This window comes from Dendrobates tinctorius, unplaced genomic scaffold (assembly GCF_039654945.1).
Source record: "Dendrobates tinctorius isolate UK_male_01 unplaced genomic scaffold, ASM3965494v1 ptg000237l, whole genome shotgun sequence".
NCBI lineage: Eukaryota > Metazoa > Chordata > Amphibia > Anura > Dendrobatidae > Dendrobates > Dendrobates tinctorius.
Genome location: NW_027361904.1, coordinates 2,514,006 through 2,538,347, shown reverse-complemented (window position 1 = coordinate 2,538,347; position 24,342 = coordinate 2,514,006). Strand labels below are relative to the sequence as shown.

At 51.2% G+C, this 24,342-nt stretch overlaps 1 protein-coding gene across 1 annotated transcript in view; it reads right to left on the bottom strand.

Moving 5' to 3' along the window:
* Positions 1-24,342, bottom strand: part of LOC141060473 (uncharacterized) — a 190,916-nt gene that overhangs the window by 11,105 nt on the left and 155,469 nt on the right. Inside the window, 6 exon segments of the mRNA XM_073556738.1 lie at positions 10,774-11,266; positions 11,485-11,546; positions 11,627-11,750; positions 11,834-12,004; positions 17,903-18,047; positions 20,410-20,522. Coding sequence (XP_073412839.1) covers positions 10,774-11,266; positions 11,485-11,546; positions 11,627-11,750; positions 11,834-12,004; positions 17,903-18,047; positions 20,410-20,522 — 1,108 coding nt within the window.

Genomic DNA, 24,342 nt, shown 5'->3' with positions numbered 1-24,342 from the left:
CCTCCTTGGTCAGGTACTCTTGGAGTTCCACATGGATACGCCCCACCCCCACTTTCCGTCCATTGGGGTTGTCCCCGGCAACAAGAGACTCATGAACCAGTGTCACTAAGCTCCCAGAGTCCAAGAGAGCATCCGTTTAGTACCCGTTGACAAGTAACTGGCACAGTTGGGGTTCGCTGCCGGCGGTGCCTGTAGTTACGGTGCTGTCGGACTGGGCGTACATAGACACTTGGCGAGTAAACCCACAGTCCATGGGTTCAGCTGTTAGGGGGTGTAGAGAAATGGGGTCAGTGGGTGCTCTCGTCCGCTGGCCTGGCTGCCTTTAGCAAGACTGCATGGACCAGGGCTCAAACCACTGAACGCCCGTTATCTCTCCCCGTGAGCCTAACACTACACAGACAATGCAGGGTTAAGGTAAAACAGTGTAGCAATTCTTTATTGACCAACAACACCCAGTAGCAAACAGAACAATCCCAGCAATTACCCCAAGATGGTGCATATTACAGGGTCTCACCCTTCCGCTGACTCGCCGGGACAATTTAGGTAGATGTTATGTCCGAGCTCCCAGGGTCGCTACTCCACCTGTGATACGCACGCAGAGATGAGGTAATGACAAGCATAGGGAGATAACCACTGTGTTTTTTCAGCTGGGTCCGATGTACCCTCAAGCTGAGATCCTGAAGAGTGACCGCACCAGAGGAAAATAAGTCTCTTTTATACCCGAGGCATGTGATCTATTTTTAAATTTAACGAGCGTCCTTCAGTCCACCCTCACAGCCTTTACCTATCTACTTTCGAAGTCAACAAACTGTTTCCAGAATACAATGGAAAATTAGCATATCAGCAGACATCAATAGCCAAAGATAAACGCACACTATGGTATATGGTATATCAGCTTGCAAGTCAATTCTTCTTGGTTTGCAAAAACATGGTTAACCGGGAAATTAAGATACAATCTGGTTTCTTCACAGGGGGCAGTTGGCACCGCCAACACTTAATAGCTGTGGCACCACTGGACCTTGGGGCCGGTTTAGGGGAAAAGGAACTTTTGTCACCCTCACTCCGCGTTACCTCCTCAGTAGGGGCTCGGTTCTGATTAGCCCCAACAGAGGGTTGCGGACTTTTCCCCAGGCTCCTGGGTTGGTGGTGCCCATCATGACAGCCGAAGTGGAGCAGTGTCCATTATAAAGTCCTGAGTGGCTATATACCGCTCAACCAGTCCAACCACCTGGACTAGAGTGCCTGGATCCCCTTGTCCCACCCAATGCTGTATGGCTTCTGGCAGAGCCCTCAACAGCCGGTCGACCACCTCCCTCTCTACCATCTGGAACTGGGTTAAGGTCTCAGGCTGGAGCCATTTTTTTTTACCAACTGCAACAAGTCATAGGCCTTTGACCCTGCGGGACGAGACTCCACAAAAGACCATTGGAATACCCGTTGTGCATGTACATAAGTGTTAACCCCCAGTCGGCCAAGGGTCTCACCTTTTAAATTTCCCATAGTCCAGGGTATCGTCCCGACTGAGGTCCAGGTAGGCCTTCTGGGCATCTCCCGTCAGGAAGGGGGCCACCACTTCAGCCCACTGGGAACACGCCAAGCTCTCCCGCTACCGGTCTGGATCTAGCACATTCTTTAATAAACCTGACCATGAGGTTGTAATTATATAGAGCCCCTAAGGCCAAAACCTGGACTTTCAAGGTACTAACCACCAGGCCTTGTTCCTTCCCCCTCTGAAGGAACTCCAGGATTTGTCTTAGGGGCACCTTTCCTTCCAGAGTACACCCCGTGGATGACAATATCTTTTTCCTACAATAAATGTTTGCTCTGACTGGCTTTCCACTAGCAAGCAAGGTAGAGACCAAGTTGGGAGAAAACCCCTTACTCCCTAGCACTGACCTCTCTAGTTCCAGGCTGTTAAGTGCAGCCCAGTCACCTGAGGATGAAACACAGGCCCTTGAGCTAGAAGGTCTGGGATCTCTGGAAGGTCCCATGGCTCCATGACTGACATTCTCCTCAGCCAAAAGAACAAGGGCCTCTTGGGCCAAAAGGGGGCTATGAGTATTACTTTCGCCACGTCTTGCCTGAGAATGGAATACGGACCCCTGAGCTAGAAGGTCCGGGATCTCTGGAAGGATCCATGGTTCCGTGACTGACATGTTGATCAGCCAAAAGAACCAGGGCCTCTTGAGCCAAAAAAGGACTGTGAGCACTACTCTTGCCCTGTCCTGCCTGATCTTCCTGAGAACCGCTGGACTTAGACAAATTGGGGGGGAAGTCGTAGGCCAGGGTAAAGTCCCACCTGATCCAAAAGGCATCCACCACCTGAGGATTTTCTTTAAGATCCAGGAAGCAGAACCTCTCCACTTTGCTGTTCTGCCGAGTAGCGAAAAGGTTGATCTCCGTACACCCCCACATGGACACTAACCGCCTGAATGAGGTCTCGAGGGACCATGCTCCCTGTAGCAGCGGTTTGCAGCTCAAAAAATCTGCTGTTATTTTGTCTTTCCTCTGATGTGAAGAGCGGATAATGTAAGGATGTTCTTCCTCCGCGAGGCTGAAAATCCGCTTGGTAATCTGCATTATGGAACGGGACCGCGGACCCCCTGATGATTCAGATATGTGACTGTGACCTGGTTGTCTGAAAGAATTTTTACACAATGGCCTTGAAGGAATGGTAGGAGACTCTGTAATGCATGCTCTACCGCCAAGAGCTCCCATGTGTTTGAGGAGCCTTCGTTTTCTACAGCCGAACATGTTCCATGAACCAAATGGTTGTCCAGACATGCTCTCCATCCCCTGGGACTGGCGACTGTGGTGACTACCCTGGTGACGTGAGGAAACCAAGGGACCCTCTCCCGAAGGGATTCTATCTCCAACCAACAGTGGAGTGTAAGTCAATGTATTACCTCCCAAGGCAGCGTACCTTCCAGATAACCCCATATTTGGGCCCATTTTACTGCCACGATGCAGGAGGTCAGGGACCCCAGGAAGGACATAGTCTTCCTTAGGGGACATCGCCAGATCTTGTATTAACCTGAAGAGGAGATTTTTCCTTCTTTTCATCCGGTAGGCGACACTCCTGCTGGCAGGAGACAAGTAAGAGTCCCAGAAAGATTTGTGTCCTTTGTGGGTCTAACCTTGATTTTTCTATGTTTAAACACTACCCCCCAAGCTTTCTAAGATGGTGGCTATGTCTCTCACTTAACTCTGGCAATGACTGAAAGAACGAACCACTATCAGGAAGTTGTCCAGATATGGGATGACCAGTCTGTTTCTTTCTCGGAGGTGGGCCGTAACCTCCGCTAATAGTTTAGTGAACACACGAGGAGCTACCGCCAGGCCAAAGGGGAGGGCCCTGTCCTGGAAGTACCTTGTGGTGCCCCCTACTGGTACTGCTACTCTGAGAAACTTCCGGAAAGCTACGTATATTGGCATGTGGTAATACACGTCCTTCAGATCCAGGATGGCCACATAGCAACCACGAAAGAGCAGTTGTATCACTGACTTTATTGACTCCATCTTGAACTTGGGAATCTTGAAGAACTTGTTCAGGCCTTTCAGGTTGAAAATTGTTCTGTATGAGCCATCCGGCTTCCTCATTAGAAACAGGGGAAAAGAAAAGGCTTTCCTTTCTTCTGCTGTAACACCCTGCAGAACGTTTTTCTCTAGGAGGATTAGTACCTCTGATTTCAGTGCTTCTTGCTCCGAGCTGGATGTTCGTAGGGCTGTCACGATGACCCGCTGTCTGGTGGATATCTCCAGAACTCCAGCTTTAACCCTGATCTTACCAGGCTGAGAATCCAAAGGCTAGAGGGAAGTCGAAAACCAGGAGAACACATACACAGTACCAAATCAGGAGACAAGAGCACAACGGTAAACGGACCGGGTCAAAAGCAGGGGATCAGACAACAAAGCAGGCACAGGCACTCGGGTCCACTAACTCAGCCAAGAGTAGAATTATAACTGACAAGGAGTGGAGCTGGACAGCAGTCATATAAAGCCCTCCCAGAGCCAAGGAGAGGTTCCAAGTATTAACCCCTGGAGCACCAGCCACAGATTCCAAACAGACCATGACAGAATGGATGATCTTCATGAGGCAATGGATATATCGACAGCCAATTTGGGTGCTTTATTCCAGGATGAAGTAGCCTCTTCCTCAAAGGGATACTTCCTTTTAAAGGAGGATGGCAGGGTGCCCTTCTTATCTGGCTTTTCCCATTCTTTATTAATGAGATTTAGCACCTTCTCATTCATAGGGAAGGATCTACATTTTTTCCTGTCCAAGGTCCCAAACATTACTTTTTGGCCTTCTGGTCGACTAATCGAATTGTGGACCTCATGGCCTTAACTAAATTGTCGAGCTCCTCTAGGGGGGGAAGCAATAACCTGCCCCCGAGTCGTCTTCCAACAAGGATGATTCTGAAGTATCCTGCAGAACCCCCTCATCCGAGTACACAGTTGATGATATTATTATTATTATTATTATTTATTGTTATAGCGCCATTTATTCCATGGCGCTTTACATGTGAGGGGGGTATACATAAAAACAAGTACAATAATCTTAAACAATACAAGTCATAACTGGTACAGGAGGATAGAGGACCCTGCCCGCGAGGGCTCACAATCTTCAAGGGATGGGTGATAATACAGTAGGCGAGGGTAGAGCTGGTCGTGCAGCGGTTTGGTCGATCGGTGGTTACTGCAGGTTATAGGCTTGTCGGAAGAGGTGGGTCTTCAGGCTCTTTTTGAAGGTTTCGATGGTAGGTGAGAGTCTGATATGTTGTGGTAGAGAGTTCCAGAGTAGGGGTGATGCGCGAGAGAAATCTTGTATGCGATTGTGGGAAGAGGAGATAAGAGGATATGGGAGACACTTTAGCCCTATCCCTGCATGGCGTTTCCTCCGAGAGGGATTAGGACCTTAAAGAGTTTTCTACCACCGTCCTGATGAAGTTCTTAGGGTGGAGGAGAAGTCTGGGGTCTGAGAGGACTGCTGTGCATCCATAGCTGTACTGGTGCCCCTGCCTGGCGATCTACCCTTAAGTACTGTGCTGTAGGGGATGTGCCAGACGGTGCGCTCCTGCAGCTTCTGGTACACACCCCCAGAAGTGCTCCGGGTGAAAGGTCCCGGCCGCGTCATCAGAACGCGACTCACGGTTTCTGGCTGCATCGGGAAGCAAGGCAGCCGGCTAACCATGCGGTGATGGTGGCGCAGACTCCCGCAGGACCAAGACCCGATCGGCCCCCCTGCAGAGCTTCCAGCAATCCCGGCGCCGGCCGCAGCAGAGACAGTGCCCTGCCCCAACTGACAGGCCCAGGTCTGGGAACTTGTCTTTTTCGTCTTTTCTTCTGCCGTTGTGCAGGATTGAAGGTTCTCCCATCAAGGACAGGAAACCACTGATGCAGAGAGAGGAGCCATCCTTTTTATCTGGAAGGTTTCCTGTCCTTGAAGGGCAGATCCTCTCTCTCGTTGGTGCTGTCATGGGTGACTGGAAAAACGCCCATGCTTGTGGGTAGCCCTGGAGGAGCGAGATAACTATCCCCGCACGCTGCTTCTTTGTACCTGAGGAAACTGGACGTAACCGGAAGTAAGGTTTACAGTCCTTATGGAACACAACAAACTAGTCGCTCCCCCCAGAGAACCTGTCAGGCAACACGAACTTGGGCTCCACAATGGTTTGCCTGAGAGATGAGATCCCCACATCAGATGTATCAGGGAGCGGAAAAACCACTGTGCGTAAATCCACCACCTCCAGACTGAGCTATCGCAATTGCCTCATCAGAACAGCGATTGAATCCTTAATGGATCAGAGAAAATGATAACGGTCAGAGTTAATGTCACGACACAGCTGTGGGGTGACCTGGGGCTCCTTCTCTGGCATTAGCACTAGGGGGTGCCCTAGCTTGCCCTGCTCACCGGGATACTTCAGATGGCGAAGATGCCGGGGCTTCCACCCTTGCAGTATCTCAAAAGATTGCCCTACGTCTATTCTCCTCCCCCGCCCAGAGAGAAGGTGGCGCTACTGTGCACCGTAGTACACCAACCCGACAAACAGGGCGACAAAGACAAGGGGTAACTGAAAACTCCACACACACCAAATACTCACTCACATGTAACAGAGGAATCCACTGGGGTGTGCAGGAAGGAGAAGAAAGCAAAACAGGGAAGGATAAGGAATTACCAAGCGTACAAAACAAACAACAGTCACTAATAACTCCTCCAGAACTTCTTCTCATACCAACTTCTCTCCCTCCATTAGCTATGCAGCAAAAAGCTAACTCTAACGAGGATTAGTAATAAAGCCCACATTATATAGGGAAAAGGAGTGGCTAACCGAGCTCAGCTGAGCACAGAGATTTCCAACATGGCCGATTAACCTGTTGTGAGTTCATTTTTCCCTTCACCGTTGAGGTCTGATGAACTCTCTCCTCTGGTGAAGGAAGGTAGTGAGGCTGATTACCAAACACCTGGGCAGCTAGATGATGACTGGGTGGCTGGAATTGAGGACTGGATATAAGGCAGCCGATGCCCTTCTGCCTTGCTGGTGATCCTGCTAGATTCTTGGAGACCAGTCTGATTCCTGCGTCTCAAAGCTAAGTTTTTCTGCTCTGCTTTGTACACTTCAGTTTTGTTTTTGTTTTGCCTTGTTTTTTGGGAGTTCTGCCATCCCCGGCTGGGGGTGAGCTGAATTCCATTTTTGTCTCTGATCTGTTGATCTTTTGCTCTGTCTTCAGAATATACCTGAGTGCTGATTTAGTCTTTTGAAGCCTAGCGACTTCAGGGCCTGTTTTTCCTATCAGTCGGTTGGCACATTTTGGATAGGGTTTTTGCGGATGGCAGACAGCAGCTTTCCTATCCTGTCCTATTTTAGTTAGCTTGGGCCCCATCATTTGCTCAACCTATCTTTCTATCTGTGTTAGTGTTTTCATCTTGCTTCACCGTCATTTATGATTGGGTTCAGCCCACTTCTTTGAAGGCCCTCCAGAAGTTTTTGGGTTTTGCTAATTTTTATCGGAAATTTATAGCTAATTTTTCTGGTATTGCCAAGCCATTGACTGATTTGACTAGGAAGGGTGCTGATGTGCTGAATTGGTCTCCGGAGGCTATTTCTTCCTTTCAGGAGCTGAAGCGAAGATTCACTTCTGCTCCGGTTTTGCGGCAACCTGATGTCTCACTCCCGTTTCAGGTGGAGGTGGACGCTTCTGAGATTGGTGCAGGAGCGGTGTTGTCCCAAAAAGATCCTGTGACATCTAAAATTAATCCTTGTGCTTTCTTTTCCCGAAAGTTCTCCCCATCCGAACGTAACTATGATGTGGGGAATCGGGAACTGTTGGCCATGAAATGGGCATTTGAGGAGTGGAGACATTGATTGGAGGGAGCCAAACACCAAGTCGTGGACCTTACTGACCACAAGAATTTGATTTACCTGGAGTCGGCCAAGCGCTTGAATCCTAGACAGGCTAGGTGGGCCTTGTTTTTCACACGTTTTGATTTTGTGGTCTCTTTTCTTCCGGGCACTAAGAATGTCAAGGCAGACGCCCTCTCTAGGAGTTTCCTTGCTGATTCTCCTGTTGTGACTAAGCCTGCTACCATCTTAGGCGAGGGGGTAGTTCTTTCTGCCATCTCGCCTGATTTGAGACGTGCTCTGGAAGAGTTTCAGGAGGACAAACCTGAGCGTTGTCCCAGTGGAAAGTTGTATGTTCCTGACCAGTGGAGGAAGAGAGTGATGTCTGAAGTTCATTGCTCTGCATTGGCTGGTCATCCAGGTATTTTTGGTACTAGAGATCTGGTGAGTCGGTCTTTTTGGTGGCCCGCCTTGTCTCATGTCGTCAGGAATTTTGTGCAGTCCTGTGGGACTTGCTCCCGGTCTAAACCTTGTTCTCGCTCTAGTGGCTTGTTGATGCCTTTGCCGGTGCCCAGGAGGCCATGGATCCATATTTCAATGGATTTTATCTCTGATATGCCTGTCTCTCAGAGAATGACTGTTATTTGGGTGATTTGTGATAGATTCTCTAAGATGGTCCATCTTGTACCACTCCCTAAGTTGCCATCTTCCACTGAGTTGGTGCCCTTGTTTTTGCAACAGGTGGTTCGCTTGCACGGGATTCCTGAGAACATTGTATCTGACAGAGGAGTTCAGTTTGTGTCTAGATTTTGGAGGACTTTCTGTTCCAAGCTGGGAATTCAGTTGTCCTTCTCCTCTGCGTTTCACCCTCAGACCAATGGAAAGACGGAGAGAACAAACCAGACTTTGGAGTCTTATTTGAGATGTTGTTTTCTGCCGATCAGGATGATTGGGTTTCATTTTTGCCCTTGGCCGAATTTGCTTTAAATAATAGAGCTAGTTCTGCCACTTTGATGTCTCCTTTTTTTTGTAACTTTGGGTTTCACCCTCGATTTTCTTCAGGGCAGGTGGAGCCTTCTGCCTGCCCAGGTGTTGACACTGTGGTGGAGAGAATGCACCAGATCTGGGACCAAGTAGTGGATAAGTTGTCTCTCTCCCAGGAAAAGGCCCAGCGGTTTTCCAACCGGCGTAGGACCGTTGGTCCCCAGTTTAAGGTGGGTGATATGGTTTGGTTGTCATCAAAAAATATCGCTATAAAGGTGGCTTCTCCTAAGTTTAAGCCTAGATTTATTGGACCTTACAAGATTTTGGAGATTATTAATCCGGTCTCTTTTCGGTTGGCTCTTCCTGTCACATTTAAAATTCATAATGTGTTTCATAAGTCCTTGTTGAAGAGGTTTGTTGAACCAGTAGTTCCTGGGGTGGCACCTCCTGACCCTATATTGGTTGAAGGTAACATGGAATATGAGGTAGAGAAGATACTAGATTCCCGTCTGGCTAGACGGAGACTCCAGTATTTGGTTAAGTGGAAGGGTTATGGTCAGGAGGATAATTCCTGGGTCTCTGCCTCTGATATTCATGCCGAAATATTGGTGCATGCCTTTCATCGGGCTCACCCGGATCGCCCTGGTGGCATGGATGAGTGTTCGGTGACCCCTCCTCAAGGGGGAGGTACTGTTATAAGTTCATTTTTCCCTTCACCGTTGAGGTCTGATGAACTCCCTCCTCTGGTGAAGGAAGGTAGTGAGGCTGATTACCAAACACCTGGGCAGCTAGATGATGACTGGGTGGCTGGAATTGAGGACTGGATATAAGGCAGCCGATCCTGCTGGATTCTTGGAGACCAGTCTGATTCCTGCGTCTCACAGCTAAGTTTTTCTGCTCTGCTTTGTACTCTTCAGTTTTGTTTTTGTTTTGCCTTGTATTTTGGGAGTTCTGCCATCCCCGGCTGGGGGTGAGCTGAATTCCATTTTTGTCTCTGATCTGTTGATCTTTTGCTCTGTCTTCAGAATATACCTGAGTGCTGATTTAGTCTTTTGAAGCCTAGCGACTTCATGGCCTGTTTTTCCTATCAGTCGGTTGGCACATTTTGGATAGGGTTTTTGCGGATGGCAGACAGCAGCTTTCCTATCCTGTCCTATTTTAGTTAGCTTGGGCCCCATCATTTGCTCAACCTATCTTTCTATCTGTGTTAGTGTTTTCATCTTGCTTCACCGTCATTATATGTTGGGGGCTGCCTATTGCTTTGGGGTCTGCTCTGGGGCAGTTTAGTTTTTCCCCTTTCAGTCTTTAGGCTATGTAGTTCTCCGGCTGTGATCGAGGGGTCTAGGGCACCGTAGGAACCCCCCACGGCTACTGCTAGTTGTTGTGGATAGGTTCAGGTGTCTGCAATCCGATAGCTGCCAACCTCTCTGGTTTTTCTGGACTTAGCTAGTATTTTGTTTTTTCCTCCTTCGGTGACTCATCATAACATTAACCGCTGTTCTGCTGGAAGAAATAAACACGTTTAATACACCGGAGAAGTGCTTCTTCTCAGCGCCATAGTAGGAACAACCAGACGCTGCGGTCTTCTGGCTCCAGTCAGACGTGGTAACCTCGTGACCCAGCTCCGGTGAGCACAAAATCACCATGACGTATCCTTATGTCCAAGATTGGTAAGTACCAACTAACATGGACGTACGGATACGTCTAAGGTAGTGAAGGGGTTGGAACAATGTAATAAATTTATTATGTGGGTTACATTATTTTGGGGTCTTTTTAGTTTGTTTTTTACTTTCACAAAATAAAACCAAGTTTTGTCAAAATAAAAAGGTTTTCATTTTTTCTTTCTGTCCCCATCATTATGGAGGAGCCCGGCTGTCAGTCACGGTTATTTGGGGGAAAGTGTCCATGTTCTGGATTCTATCACCCCACACTAACATCAGATTAATAGGAGCTGTTGGTTTCTGAGGTCCAAACTGGACAAATACTTTTCCTTCATCAGAACTGACATCAGATGATGAAGAAATCGGCCGCTCACATAAGTATAATTCATCTCCAGCTGTAGATTATCAGCCATATTATACATGACGACCTGTGACCTCACATATAACAGGATCGCATCATTATTAGTGATGAGTGAGTATACACGTTGCTCGGGTGTCCTCTCGAGTATTTTGGTGTGCTCGGAGATTTAGTTTGTCGACGCAACTGCATGATTTCTGGCTGCTAGACAGCCTGAATACATGTGCCAATTACCTAACAAACAGACATTCCACATACACATTCAGCCAGTCCAGCAGCCACAAATCATGCAGCTGCGTCGACAAACTAAATCTCCGAGCACGCCAAAATACTCGGAGAACACCCGAGAAAAGGGTATACTCGCTCATCACTAACCATTATCAATTCAGATTGTGATGAAAGTGAATATTCATAAAAAGACACTCACCTGGGCAGTGATCTGTAGGGGTCTCCTCTTCACACCACTGATCACCCCTCACATTAGGGGTCTCCTCTTTACACCACTGATCGCTCTTCACATTAGGGGTCTCCTCTTTACACCGCTGATCGCCCCTCACATTAGGGGTCTCCTCTTTACACCGCTGATCGCCCCTCACATTAGGGGTCTCCTCTTTACACTGCTGATCGCCTCTCACATTAGGGGTCTCCTCTTTACACCGCTGATCGCCCCTCACATTAGGGGTCTCCTCTTTACACCGCTGATCGCCCCTCACATTAGGGGTCTCCTCTTTACACCGCTGATCGCCTCTCACATTAGGGGTCTCCTCTTTACACCGCTGATCGCCCCACACATTAGGGGTCTCCTCTTTACACCGCTGATCACCTCTCACATTAGGGGTCTCCTCTTTACACCACTGATCGCCCCTCACATTTCTCTCTGGACAATTAATATTGTTCAGATCTTTATCTGGATCCAAAAGCTGAAAAACAAATATTGTAAAAGTCCCCGATGATCGGAGAAGTCCCCGGGAATAATGGTGAGAAGATCCGGACATGTGATGTCTGTGGTCAGCTGTGATCCTGCCGTCTCCACCGCTCTCATGACACAAGTATAAAACATATAATACTGGAGGAGAAAACAAGACTGAACACAAGGACGTCACAGCCGTCTACACATCATAGGGAGATCTCCATCTACCTGATGGTCCTGTGGAGGAGGAGCGGGACATCTCTCTGGGGTTGTCCTCTTACTGGAGAGAGCTGAGGAGACACAGACAGGTCTGACATCATTATTACATACAGAGAATTATAGGCCGTGTGTATTTAGTCCTGTCTATTACCTGGTGATGTGCGGGGCCGGTGCTCCTCCATCATCACCTCCTGGTACCGATCCTTGTGTCCTTCTAGATACTCCCACTCCTCCATGGAGAAATAGACGGTGACGTCCTGACACCTTATAGGAACCTGACACACACAATGATACCGTCATCACCCAGAATCCTCCAGTGCTGTCCTGTATAATGTCCCAGCATTCCCAGCAGTGTCACCTCTCCAGTCAGCAGCTCAATCATCTTGTTGGTGAGTTCTAGGATCTTCTGGTCATTGATGTCCTCATATATCCGGGGGTGAGATGGAGGCCCCGGGATTGGGGTAAGGGTTCCTCCCCGTCCTTCAGACACAGGACAGCAATCACTAGAGGTCTTCACTACTGTGTAATCCTGAGAGTGGAGACATTAATAATATCACTACAGACATCTCCAGAGTCCATTACCTCTCCGGTCATATCCCCTGTTATTCCCATAGATAATGAGGTCATGTGATGACATCAGAGCCTCTCATCTCTCCGGTCATATCCCCTGTTATTCCCATAGATAATGAGGTCATGTGATGACATCAGAGCCTCTCATCTCTCCGGTCATATCTCCTGTTATTCCCATAGATAATGAGGTCATGTGATGACATCAGAGCATCTCACCTCTCCGGTCATATCCCCTGTTATTCCCATAGATAATGAGGTCAATGTGATGACATCAGAGCCTCTCACCTCTCCGGTCATATCCCATGTTATTCCCATAGATAATGAGGTCAATGTGATGACATCAGAGCCTCTCATCTCTCCAGTCATATCCCCTGTTATTCCCATAGATAATGAGGTCATGTGATGACTTCAGAGCATCTCACCTCTCCGGTCATATCCCGTTATTCCCATAGATAATGAGGTCAATGTGATGACATCAGAGCCTCTCACCTCTCCGGTCATATCCCCTGTTATTCCCATAGATAATGAGGTCAATGTGATGACATCAGAGCCTCTCACCTCTCCGGTCATATCCCCTGTTATTCCCATAGATAATGAGGTCAATGTGATGAAATCAGAGCCTCTCACCTCTCCGGTCATATCCCCTGTTATTCCCATAGATAATGAGGTGATGTGATGAAATCAGAGCCTCTCACCTCTCGTCATATCACCTGTTATTCCCATAGATAATGAGGTCATGTGATGACATCAGAGCTTCTCACCACTCCAGTCATATCACCTGTTATTCCCATAGATAATGAGGTGATGTGATGACATCACAGCCTCTCGCCTCTCCGATCATATCCCCTGTTATTCCCATAGATAATGAGGTCATGTGATGACATCAGAGCCTCTCGCCTCTCCGGTCATATCCCCTATTATTCCCATAGATAATGAGGTCATGTGATGACGTCAGAGCCTCTCACCTCTCCGGTCATATCCCCTGTTATTCCCATAGATAATGAGGTCATGTGATGACATCAGAGCCTCTCACCTCTCCGGTCATATCCCGTTATTCCCATAGATAATGACGTCATGTGATGACATCAGAGCCTCTCACCTCTCCGGTCATATCCCGTTATTCCCATAGATAATGAGGTCATGTGATGACATCAGAGCCTCTCACCTCTCCAGTCATATCACCTGTTATTCCCATAGATAATGAGGTGATGTGATGACATCAGAGCCTCTCGCCTCTCCCTTCATATCCCCTATTATTCCCATAGATAATGAGGTCATGTGATGACATCAGAGCCTCTCGCCTCTCCAGTCATATCCCGTTATTCCCATAGATAATGAGGTCATGTGATGACATCAGAGCCTCTTACCTCTCTGGTCCTATCACCTGTTATTCCCATACATAATGAGGTCATGTGATGACATCAGAGCCTCTCATGTTATGAACGAGTCATCGTAGGAGGCAAAAACAGAAATGCTAGCTAAGTCCAGAAAACCAGAGAAGTTGGCAGCTATCGGATTGCAGACCCCTGAACCTATCTACAACAACTAGCAGTAGCCGTGGGGGTTCCTACGGTGCCCTAGACCCCTCGATCACAGCCGGAGAACTACATAGCCTAAAGACAGAAAGGGAAATCTAAACTGCCCCAGAGCAGACCCCACAGCAATAGGCAGCCCCCAACATATAATGACGGTGAAGCAAGAAGAAAAAACACTAACACAGATAGAAAGATAGACTGAGCAAATGATGGGGCCGAAGCTAACTAGATAGGACAGGATAGAAAAGCTGCTGTCTGCAATCCGCCAAAAACCCTATCAAAACAAGAGCCAACAGACTGACAGGGGAAAAGGCCCTGAAGACGCTAGGCTTCAAAAAGACTATGTCAGTACTCAGGTATTTTCTGAAGACAGAGCAAAAAGACACAAAGGAATTCAGCTCACCCCAGCAGGGAATGGCAGAATCCAGAAAAGCAAGGCAAAATAAAACCAAAACACAAATGCAAAAAGCGAGGCAGAAAACTTAGCTTTTTGAGGAGCAGGAATCAGACTGGTCTCCTAGAATCCCTCAGAGAAATCACCAGCGAGGCAGAAGGGCGTCGGCTGCCTTATATCCAGTCAGTAATTCCCGTCACCCAGTCATCCTCTACCAGCTCAGGTGTTTGGTAATCAGCCTCACTACCTTCCTTCACCAGAAGAGGGAGTTCATCAGACCTCAATGGTGAAGGGGAAAATGAACTCATAACAGTACCTCCCCCTTGAGGAGGGGTCACCGAACCCTCATCCACGACACCAGGGCGATCAGGGTGAGCCCGATGAAAGGCACGCACCAATCTTTTGGCATGAATATCAGAGGCAGAGACCCAGGAATTATCCTCCTGACCATAACCCTTCCACTTAACCAAATACTGGAGTCTCCGTCTAGCCAGACGGGAATCCAGTATCTTATCTACCTCATATTCCATGTTACCTTCAACCAATACAGGGTCAGGAGGTGCCACCCCAGGAACTACTGGTTTAACAAACCTCTTCAACAAGGACTTATGAAACACATTATGGATTTTAAATGTGACAGGAAGAGCCAACCGAAAAGAGACCGGATTAATGATCTCCAAAATCTTGTGAGGTCCAATAAATCTAGGCTTAAACTTAGGAGAAGCTACCTTCATAGCGATATTTTTTGATGATAACCAAACCATATCACCCACCTTAAACCGGGGACCAATGGTCCTATGTCAGTTGGAAAACCGCTGGGCCTTTTCCTGGGAGAGAGATAACTTATCCACCACTTGGTCCCAGATCTGGTGCATTCTCTCCACCACAGTGTCAACACCTGGGTAGGCAGAAGGCTCCACCTGCCCTGAAGAAAATCTATGATGAAACCCAAAGTTACAAAAAAAAGGTGACATCAAAGTGGCAGAACTAGCTCTATTATTTAAAGCAAATTCGGCCAAGGGCAAAAATGAAACCCAATCATCCTGATCAGCAGAAATAAAACATCTCAAATACGACTCCAAGGTCTGGTTTGTTCTCTTCGTCTTTCCATTGGTCTGAGGGTGAAACGCAGAGGAGAAGGACAACTGAATTCCCAGTTTGGAACAGAAAGTCCTCCAAAATCTAGACACAAACTGAACTCCTCTGTCAGATACAATGTTCTCAGGAATCCCGTGCAAGCGAACCACCTGTTGCAAAAACAGGGGCACCAACTCAGAAGAAGATGGCAACTTAGGGAGTGGTACAAGATGGACCATCTTAGAGAACCTATCACAAATCACCCAAATAACAGTCATTCTCTGAGAGACAGGCATATCAGAGATGAAATCCATTGAAATATGGGTCCATGGCCTCCTGGGGACCGGCAAAGGCATCAACAACCCACTAGAGCGAGAACAAGGTTTAGACCGGGAGCAAGTCCCTCAGGACTGCACAAAATTTCTGACAAGGCGGGCCACCAAAAAGACCGACTCACCAGATCTCTAGTACCAAAAATACCTGGATGACCAGCCAATGCAGAGCAATGAACTTCAGACATCACTCTCTTCTTCCACTGGTCAGGAACATACAACTTTCCACTGGGACAACGCTCAGGTTTGTCCTCCTGGAACTCTTCCAGAGCATGTCTCAAATCAGGCGAGATGGTAGAAAGAACTACCCCTTCACCTAAGATGGTAGCAGGCTTGGTCACCACAGGAGAATCAGCCAAGAAGCTCCTAGAAAGAGCGTCAGCCTTGACATTCTTAGTGCCAGGAAGAAAAGAGACCACAAAATCAAAACGTGTAAAAAACAAGGCCCATCTAGCCTGTCTAGGGTTCAAGCGTTTGGCCGACTCCAGGTAAATCAAATTCTTGTGGTCAGTGAGGACCACGACTTGATGTTTAGCTCCCTCCAACCAATGTCTCCACTCCTCAAATGCCCATTTCATGGCTAACAGTTCCCGATTCCCCACATCATAGTTACGTTCAGATGGGGAGAACTTTCGGGAAAAGAAAGCACAGGGATTCATTTTAGATGTTACAGGATCCTTTTGGGAGAAAACAGCTCCTGCACCAATCTCAGAAGCGTCCACCTCTACCTGGAACGGGAGTGAGACATCAGGTTGCCGCAAAACCGGGGCCGAAGTGAATCTTCGCTTCAGCTCCTGAAGGGAAGAAACAGCCTCCAGAGACCAATTCAACACATCAGCACCCTTCTTAGTCAGATCAGTCAATGGCTTGGCAATACTAGTAAATTTTGCTATAAATTTCCGATAAAAATTAGCAAAACCCAAAAACTTCTGAAGGGCCTTCAAAGAAGTGGGCTGAACCCAATCATAAATGGCCTGTACCTTGGCCGGGTCCATTTCAATAGTTGACGGAGACAAAATAAATCCCAAAAATGAAATCCTCTGTACCCCAAAAAGGCATTTCGATCCCTTGACATACAGGGAATTCTCCCTCAAGATCTGGAACATAGTCCGAACATGTTCCACATGAGAATCCCAATCCTTGGAGAAGATCAAAATATCATCCAGGTAGATAATCAAAAATTTATCCACAAAGTCTCGGAAAATGTCGTTCATGAAGCACTGGAAGACAGAAGGGGCATTAGTGAGCCCAAAAGGCATCACCAGGTACTCAAAATGTCCCTCCGGAGTATTAAACGCCGTCTTCCATTCATCCCCATGCTTAATGCGGATAAGATTATACGCCCCCCTGAGGTCAAGCTTGGTAAACCAGCAAGCACCTTTAACTCTGGAGAATAGATCCGAAATCAGGGGTAACGGATACCGATATACACACTTCTTTTTTTTTTTTTTTTTTACAATTCTTTCCTGCTATTGAGTACCCTAGGATCTGTGGTATGGCGGGTGATTCTGTTATGAATGAGTCACCGTAGGAGGCAAAAACAGAAATACTAGCTAAGTCCAGAAAACCAGAGAAGTTGGCAGCTATCGGATTGCAGACCCCTGAACCTAACAACAACAACTAGCAGTAGCCGTGGGGGGTTCCTACGGTGCCCTCGACCCCTCGATCACAGCCGGAGAACTACATAGCCTAAAGACAGAAAGGGAAATCTAAACTGCCCCAGAGCAGACCCCAAAGCAATAGGTAGCCCCCAACATATAATGACGGTGAAGCAAGATGAAAAAACACTCACACAGATAGAAAGATAGGCTGAGCAAATGATGGGGCCCACGCTAACTAAATAGGACAGAATAGAAAAGCTGCTGTCTGCAATCCGCCAAAACACTCACAAAAACAAGAGCCAACAGACTGATAGGGAAAAAAGCCCTGAAGACGCTAGGCTTCAAAAAGACTATATCAGTACTCAGGTATTTTCTGAAGACAGAGCAAAAAGGAATTCAGCTCAACCAGCAGGGGAAGGCAGAAATCCAGAAAAACATGACAAAACAAAACCAAAACACAAATACAAAAAACAGAGCAGAAAACTTAGCTTTTGAGGAGCAGGAATCAGACTGGTCTCCTAGAATCCCTCAGAGAAATCACCTGCAAAGCAGAAGGGCGTCGGCTGCCTTATATCCAGTCAGCAATTCCAGTCACCCAGTCATCATTATTCTGCTCAGCTGTTTGGTAATCAGCCTCACTACCTTCCTTCACCAGAAGAGGGAGTTCATCAGACCTCAATGGTGAAGGGGAAAATGAACTCATAACACTCTCACCTCTCTGGTCATATCCCCTGTTATTCCCATAGATAATGAGGTCATGTGATGACATCAGAGCCTCTCACCTCTCCGGTCATATCTCCTGCTATTCCCATAGATAATGAGGTCATGTGATGACATCAGAACCTCTCACCTCTCCGGTCATATCCCCTGTTATTCCCATAGATAATGAGGTCATGTGATGACATCAGAGCCTCTCACCTCTCCGGTAAGATGGAAGATTATCTCCAGGGTGAGGTTTAGTATCCTCTCCGCCATCTTGCCTCTGTCCTTATTCATCCCTGACACATTAATCAGGAAGATTCCCGCAGAGACGTTATCAGCAGAGGATCCTTTATTGGAGAAACTTGAATGGAAAATATGAGATAAAAACAACATAAACTTCATAGGAAACAATATGGAGAAACATTTATAAACTAACCCCCATTTCTAACCTCTCCCATGACCTCTGCCTGTAGGTGGCGTCGTTCTTGCACTGTGTGCAGGTAGTGACATGTTCCTATTTAACATTAGTGTTGCTGGGACTTAAGGTACCACCCAGCAGGGATTCTATGTCTTACAGCGGAGCACCAAACAGAGGAGATCAAACAGTGAGGAGGAGATCGCTGCGCCCAGAAGTGTCATGTGGAGACGGAGGGGATCTGTTCTGCTGATTATGGAGAGTCTAAATACCGGTGTGAAGGAGACACAGAGGACACGGGGCCGGTCCAGACAAGGAGCGGTCAGCCGAGCAGAGGAATACTGGGCTGCTGGACAGGGGCCCTGAGGGGCCACACTGAGGCCATGTCATAGGGAGGAAGGTGCAGGAGCCCTGAGGGGCCACACTGAGGCCATGTCATAGGGAGGAAGGTGCAGGAGCCCTGAGGGGCCACTCTGAGGCCATGTCATAGGGAGGAAGGTACAGGAGCCCTGAGGGGCCACACTGAGGTCATGTCATAGGGAGGAAGGTGCAGGAGCCCTGAGGGGCCACACTGAGGACATGTCATAGGGAGCAAGGTACAGGAGCCCTAGGGGGGCCACACTGAGGCCATGTCATAGGGAGGAAGGTACAGGAGCCTTGAGGGGCCACACTGAGGCCATGTCATAGGGAGCAAGGTACAGGAGCCCTGAAGGGCCACACTGAGGCCATGTCATAGGGAGGAAGGTACAGGAGTCCTGAGGGGCCACACTGAGGCCATGTCATAGGGAGGAAGGTACAGGAGCCCTAGGGGGGCCACACTGAGGCCTTGTCATAGGGAGCAAGGTACAGGAGCCCTGAGGGGCCACACTGAGGCCATGTCATAGGGAGCAAGGTACAGGAGACCTGAGGGGCCACACTGAGGCCATGTCATAGGGAGGAAGGTACAGGAGCCCTGAGGGGCCACACTGAGGCCATGTCATAGGGAGGAAGGTACAGGAGCCCTGAGGGGCCACACTGAGGCCATGTCATAGGGAGCAAGGTACAGGAGCCCTGAGGGGCCACACTGAGGCCATGTCATAGGGAGCAAGGTACAGGAGCCCTGAGGGGCCACACTGAGGCCATGTCATAGGGAGGAAGGTACAGGAGCCCTGAGGGGCCACACTGAGGCCATGTCATAGGGAGCAAGGTACAGGAGCCCTGAGGGGCCACACTGAGGCCATGTCATAGGGAGGAAGGTACAGGAGTCCTGAGGGGCCACACTGAGGCCATGTCATAGGGAGCAAGGCACAGGAGCCCTGAGGGGCCACACTGAGGCCATGTCATAGGGAGCAAGGTACAGGAGCCCTGAGGGGCCACACTGAGGCCATGTCATAGGGAGCAAGGTACAGGAGCCCTGAGGGGCCACACTGAGGCCATGTCATAGGGAGGAAGGTACAGGAGCCCTGAGGGGCCACACTGAGGCCATGTCATAGGGAGCAAGGTACAGGAGCCCTGAGGGGCCACACTGAGGCCATGTCATAGGGAGGAAGGTACAGGAGTCCTGAGGGGCCACACTGAGGCCATGTCATAGGAAGGAAGGTACAGGAGCCCTGAGGGGCCACACTGAGGCCATGTCATAGGGAGCAAGGTACAGGAGTCCTGAGGGGCCACACTGAGGCCATGTCATAGGGAGCAAGGTACAGGAGCCCTGAGGGGCCACACTGAGGCCATGTCATAGGGAGCAAGGTACAGGAGTCCTGAGGGGCCACACTGAGGCCATGTCATAGGGAGGAATGTACAGGAGCCCTGAGGGGCCACACTGAGGCCATGTCATAGGGAGGAATGTACAGGAGCCCTGAGGGGCCACACTGAAGCCATGTCATAGGGAGGAAGGTACAGGAGAGTCCTGGGGGCCACACTGAGGCCATGTCATAGGGAGCAAGGTACAGGAGCCCTGAGGGGCCACACTGAGGCCATGTCATAGGGAGCAAGGTACAGGAGCCCTGAGGGGCCACACTGAAGCCATGTCATAGGGAGGAAGGTACAGGAGAGTCCTGGGGGCTGGAGACTGAATACAGCAGCGGTCATGTGACATCAGATGTAACCACACAGAGAATAACAACTACAACTCCTCCCATCATCAGCCGCATAAAGGGTTAATCCTCCCCAATAACAGGAGGAGGGCGCCATCTGCAGGGAGTCTGTATGTTCTCCCCGTGTTTCCTCCCGCGCTCCAGAGACTGATGGGGAATTAGATTGTGATAATGTCTGTACAGCGCTGAGGAATATGGTGGCGCCATAGAAGCGAGTGACAGAAACACACACATACCTCCACCTGCAGAGCGGCCCCGCCGTGTGCGGACAGGACCTGCGTGACGTCACAGTCATGTGATCAGTCACATGGGGAGCAGTCACATGATCGGGGGCGGAGCTCCAGGTGTCTCAGTGCCTGCAGGACTCTGCTGTGCTGGATGATGTCTAGTATTATAGAGGAGGATGGAGCGGAGCCGCGTGTGTAATGTGTGCGGAGCGGAGCCTCGTGTGTAATGTGCGCGGAGCGGAGCCGCGTGTGTAATGTGTGCGGAGCGGAGCCTCGTGTGTAATGTGCGCGGAGCGGAGCCGCGTGTGTAATGTGTGCGGAGCGGAGCCGCGTGTGTAATGTGTGCGGAGCGGAGCCTCGTGTGTAATGTGCGCGGAGCGGAGCCTCGTGTGTAATGTGTGCGGAGCGGAGCCTCGTGTGTAATGTGTGCGGAGCGGAGCCGCGTGTGTAATGTGTGCGGAGCGGAGCCTCGTGTGTAATGTGTGCGGAGCGGAGCCTCGTGTGTAATGTGCGCGGAGCGGAGCCGCGTGTGTAATGTGTGCGGAGCGGAGCCTCGTGTGTAATGTGTGCGGAGCGGAGCCTCGTGTGTAATGTGCGCGGAGCGGAGCCGCGTGTGTAATGTGTGCGGAGCGGAGCCTCGTGTGTAATGTGCGCGGAGCGGAGCCGCGTGTGTAATGTGTGCGGAGCGGAGCCTCGTGTGTAATGTGCGCGGAGCGGAGCCTCGTGTGTAATGTGTGCGGAGCGGAGCCTCGTGTGTAATGTGCGCGGAGCGGAGCCTCGTGTGTAATGTGTGCGGAGCGGAGCCTCGTGTGTAATGTGTGCGGAGCGGAGCCGCGTGTGTAATGTGTGCGGAGCGGAGCCGCGTGTGTAATGTGTGCGGAGCGGAGCCTCGTGTGTAATGTGTGCGGAGCGGAGCCTCGTGTGTAATGTGCGCGGAGCGGAGCCTCGTGTGTAATGTGCGCGGAGCGGAGCCTCGTGTGTAATGTGCGCGGAGCGGAGCCACGTGTGTAATGTGCGGAGCGGAGCCTCGTGTGTAATGTGCGCGGAGCGGAGCCTCGTGTGTAATGTGTGCGGAGCGGAGCCTCGTGTGTAATGTGCGCGGAGCGGAGCCTCGTGTGTAATGTGTGCGGAGCGGAGCCTCGTGTGTAATGTGGGCGGAGCGGAGCCGCGTGTGTAATGTGTGCGGAGCGGAGCCTCGTGTGTAATGTGCGCGGAGCGGAGCCTCGTGTGTAATGTGTGCGGAGCGGAGCCTCGTGTGTAATGTGCGCGGAGCGGAGCCGCGTGTGTAATGTGTGCGGAGCGGAGCCGCGTGTGTAATGTGTGCGGAGCGGAGCCTCGTGTGTAATGTGCGCGGAGCGGAGCCGCGTGTGTAATGTGCGCGGAGCGGAGCCTCGTGTGTAATGTGCGCGGAGCGGAGCCACGTGTGTAATGTGCGGAGCGGAGCCTCGTGTGTAATGTGCGCGGAGCGGAGCCTCGTGTGTAATGTGTGCGGAGCGGAGCCTCGTGTGTAATGTGTGCGGAGCGGAGCCGCGTGTGTAATGTGCGGAGCGGAGCCTCGTGTGTAATGTGCGCGGAGCGGAGCCGCGTGTGTAATGTGCGGAGCGGAGCCTCGTGTGTAATGTGTGCGGAGCGGAGCCGCGTGTGTAATGTGTGCGGAGCGGAGCCTCGTGTGTAATGTGTGCGGAGCGGAGCCGCGTGTGTAATGTGCGCGGAGCGGAGCCTCGTGTGTAATGTGCGCGGAGCGGAGCCGCGTGTGTAATGTGCGGAGCGGAGCCGCGTGTGTAATGTGCGGAGCGGAGCCTCGTGTGTAATGTGCGGAGCGGAGCCTCGTGTGTAATGTGCGCGGAGCGGAGCCGCGTGTGTAATGTGTGCGGAGCGGAGCCGCGTGTGTAATGTGCGGAGCGGAGCCTCGTGTGTAATGTGCGCGGAGCGGAGCCTCGTGTGTAATGTGCGCGGAGCGGAGCCGCGTGTGTAATGTGCGGAGCGGAGCCTCGTGTGTAATGTGCGGAGCGGAGCCGCGTGTGTAATGTGCGGAGCGGAGCCTCGTGTGTAATGTGCGGAGCGGAGCCTCGTGTGTAATGTGCGCGGAGCGGAGCCGCGTGTGTAATGTGTGCGGAGCGGAGCCGCGTGTGTAATGTGCGGAGCGGAGCCTCGTGTGTAATGTGCGCGGAGCGGAGCCTCGTGTGTAATGTGCGCGGAGCGGAGCCGCGTGTGTAATGTGTGCGGAGCGGAGCCTCGTGTGTAATGTGCGCGGAGCGGAGCCGCGTGTGTAATGTGCGCGGAGCCTCGTGTGTAATGTGCGGAGCGGAGCCGCGTGTGTAATGTGCGGAGCCTCGTGTGTAATGTGCGCGGAGCGGAGCCGCGCGTGTAATGTGCGGAGCGGAGCCTCGTGTGTAATGTGCGGAGCGGAGCCGCGTGTGTAATGTGCGGAGCGGAGCCTCGTGTGTAATGTGCGGAGCGGAGCCTCGTGTGTAATGTGCGCGGAGCGGAGCCGCGTGTGTAATGTGTGCGGAGCGGAGCCGCGTGTGTAATGTGTGAGGAGCGGAGCCTCGTGTGTAATGTGCGCGGAGCGGAGCCTCGTGTGTAATGTGCGCGGAGCGGAGCCGCGTGTGTAATGTGTGCGGAGCGGAGCCTCGTGTGTAATGTGCGCGGAGCGGAGCCGCGTGTGTAATGTGCGCGGAGCGGAGCCTCGTGTGTAATGTGCGGAGCGGAGCCGCGTGTGTAATGTGCGGAGCGGAGCCTCGTGTGTAATGTGCGCGGAGCGGAGCCGCGTGTGTAATGTGCGCGGAGCGGAGCCGCGTGTGTAATGTGTGCGGAGCGGAGCCGCGTGTGTAATGTGCGCGGAGCGGAGCCTCGTGTGTAATGTGCGGAGCGGAGCCGCGTGTGTAATGTGCGCGGAGCGGAGCCGCGTGTGTAATGTGCGCGGAGCGGAGCCTCGTGTGTAATGTGCGGAGCGGAGCCGCGTGTGTAATGTGCGGAGCGGAGCCGCGTGTGTAATGTGCGGAGCGGAGCCGCGTGTGTAATGTGCGCGGAGCGGAGCCTCGTGTGTAATGTGCGGAGCGGAGCCGCGTGTGTAATGTGCGCGGAGCCGCGTGTGTAATGTGCGGAGCGGAGCCGCGTGTGTAATGTGCGCGGAGCGGAGCCTCGTGTGTAATGTGCGGAGCGGAGCCGCGTGTGTAATGTGCGCGGAGCGGAGCCGCGTGTGTAATGTGCGGAGCGGAGCCGCGTGTGTAATGTGCGGAGCGGAGCCGCGTGTGTAATGTGCGCGGAGCGGAGCCGCGTGTGTAATGTGCGCGGAGCGGAGCCGCGTGTGTAATGTGCGCGGAGCGGAGCCGCGTGTGTAATGTGCGGAGCGGAGCCTCGTGTGTAATGTGCGCGGAGCGGAGCCGCGTGTGTAATGTGCGCGGAGCGGAGCCGCGTGTGTAATGTGCGGAGCCTCGTGTGTAATGTGCGCGGAGCGGAGCCGCGTGTGTAATGTGCGGAGCGGAGCCGCGTGTGTAATGTGCGGAGCGGAGCCACGTGTGTAATGTGCGCGGAGCGGAGCCGCGTGTGTAATGTGCGCGGAGCGGAGCCACGTGTGTAATGTGCGCGGAGCGGAGCCGCGTGTGTAATGTGAGCGGAGCGGAGCCACGTGTGTAATGTGCGCGGAGCGGAGCCGCGTGTGTAATGTGCGCGGAGCGGAGCCGCGTGTGTAATGTGTGCGGAGCGGAGCCGCGTGTGTAATGTGTGCGGAGCGGAGCCGCGTGTGTAATGTGTGCGGAGCCTCGTGTGTAATGTGTGCGGAGCGGAGCCTCGTGTGTAATGTGCGGAGCGGAGCCGCGTGTGTAATGTGCGGAGCGGAGCCGCGTGTGTAATGTGCGGAGCGGAGCCGCGTGTGTAATGTGCGGAGCGGAGCCGCGTGTGTAATGTGCGGAGCGGAGCCGCGTGTGTAATGTGCGCGGA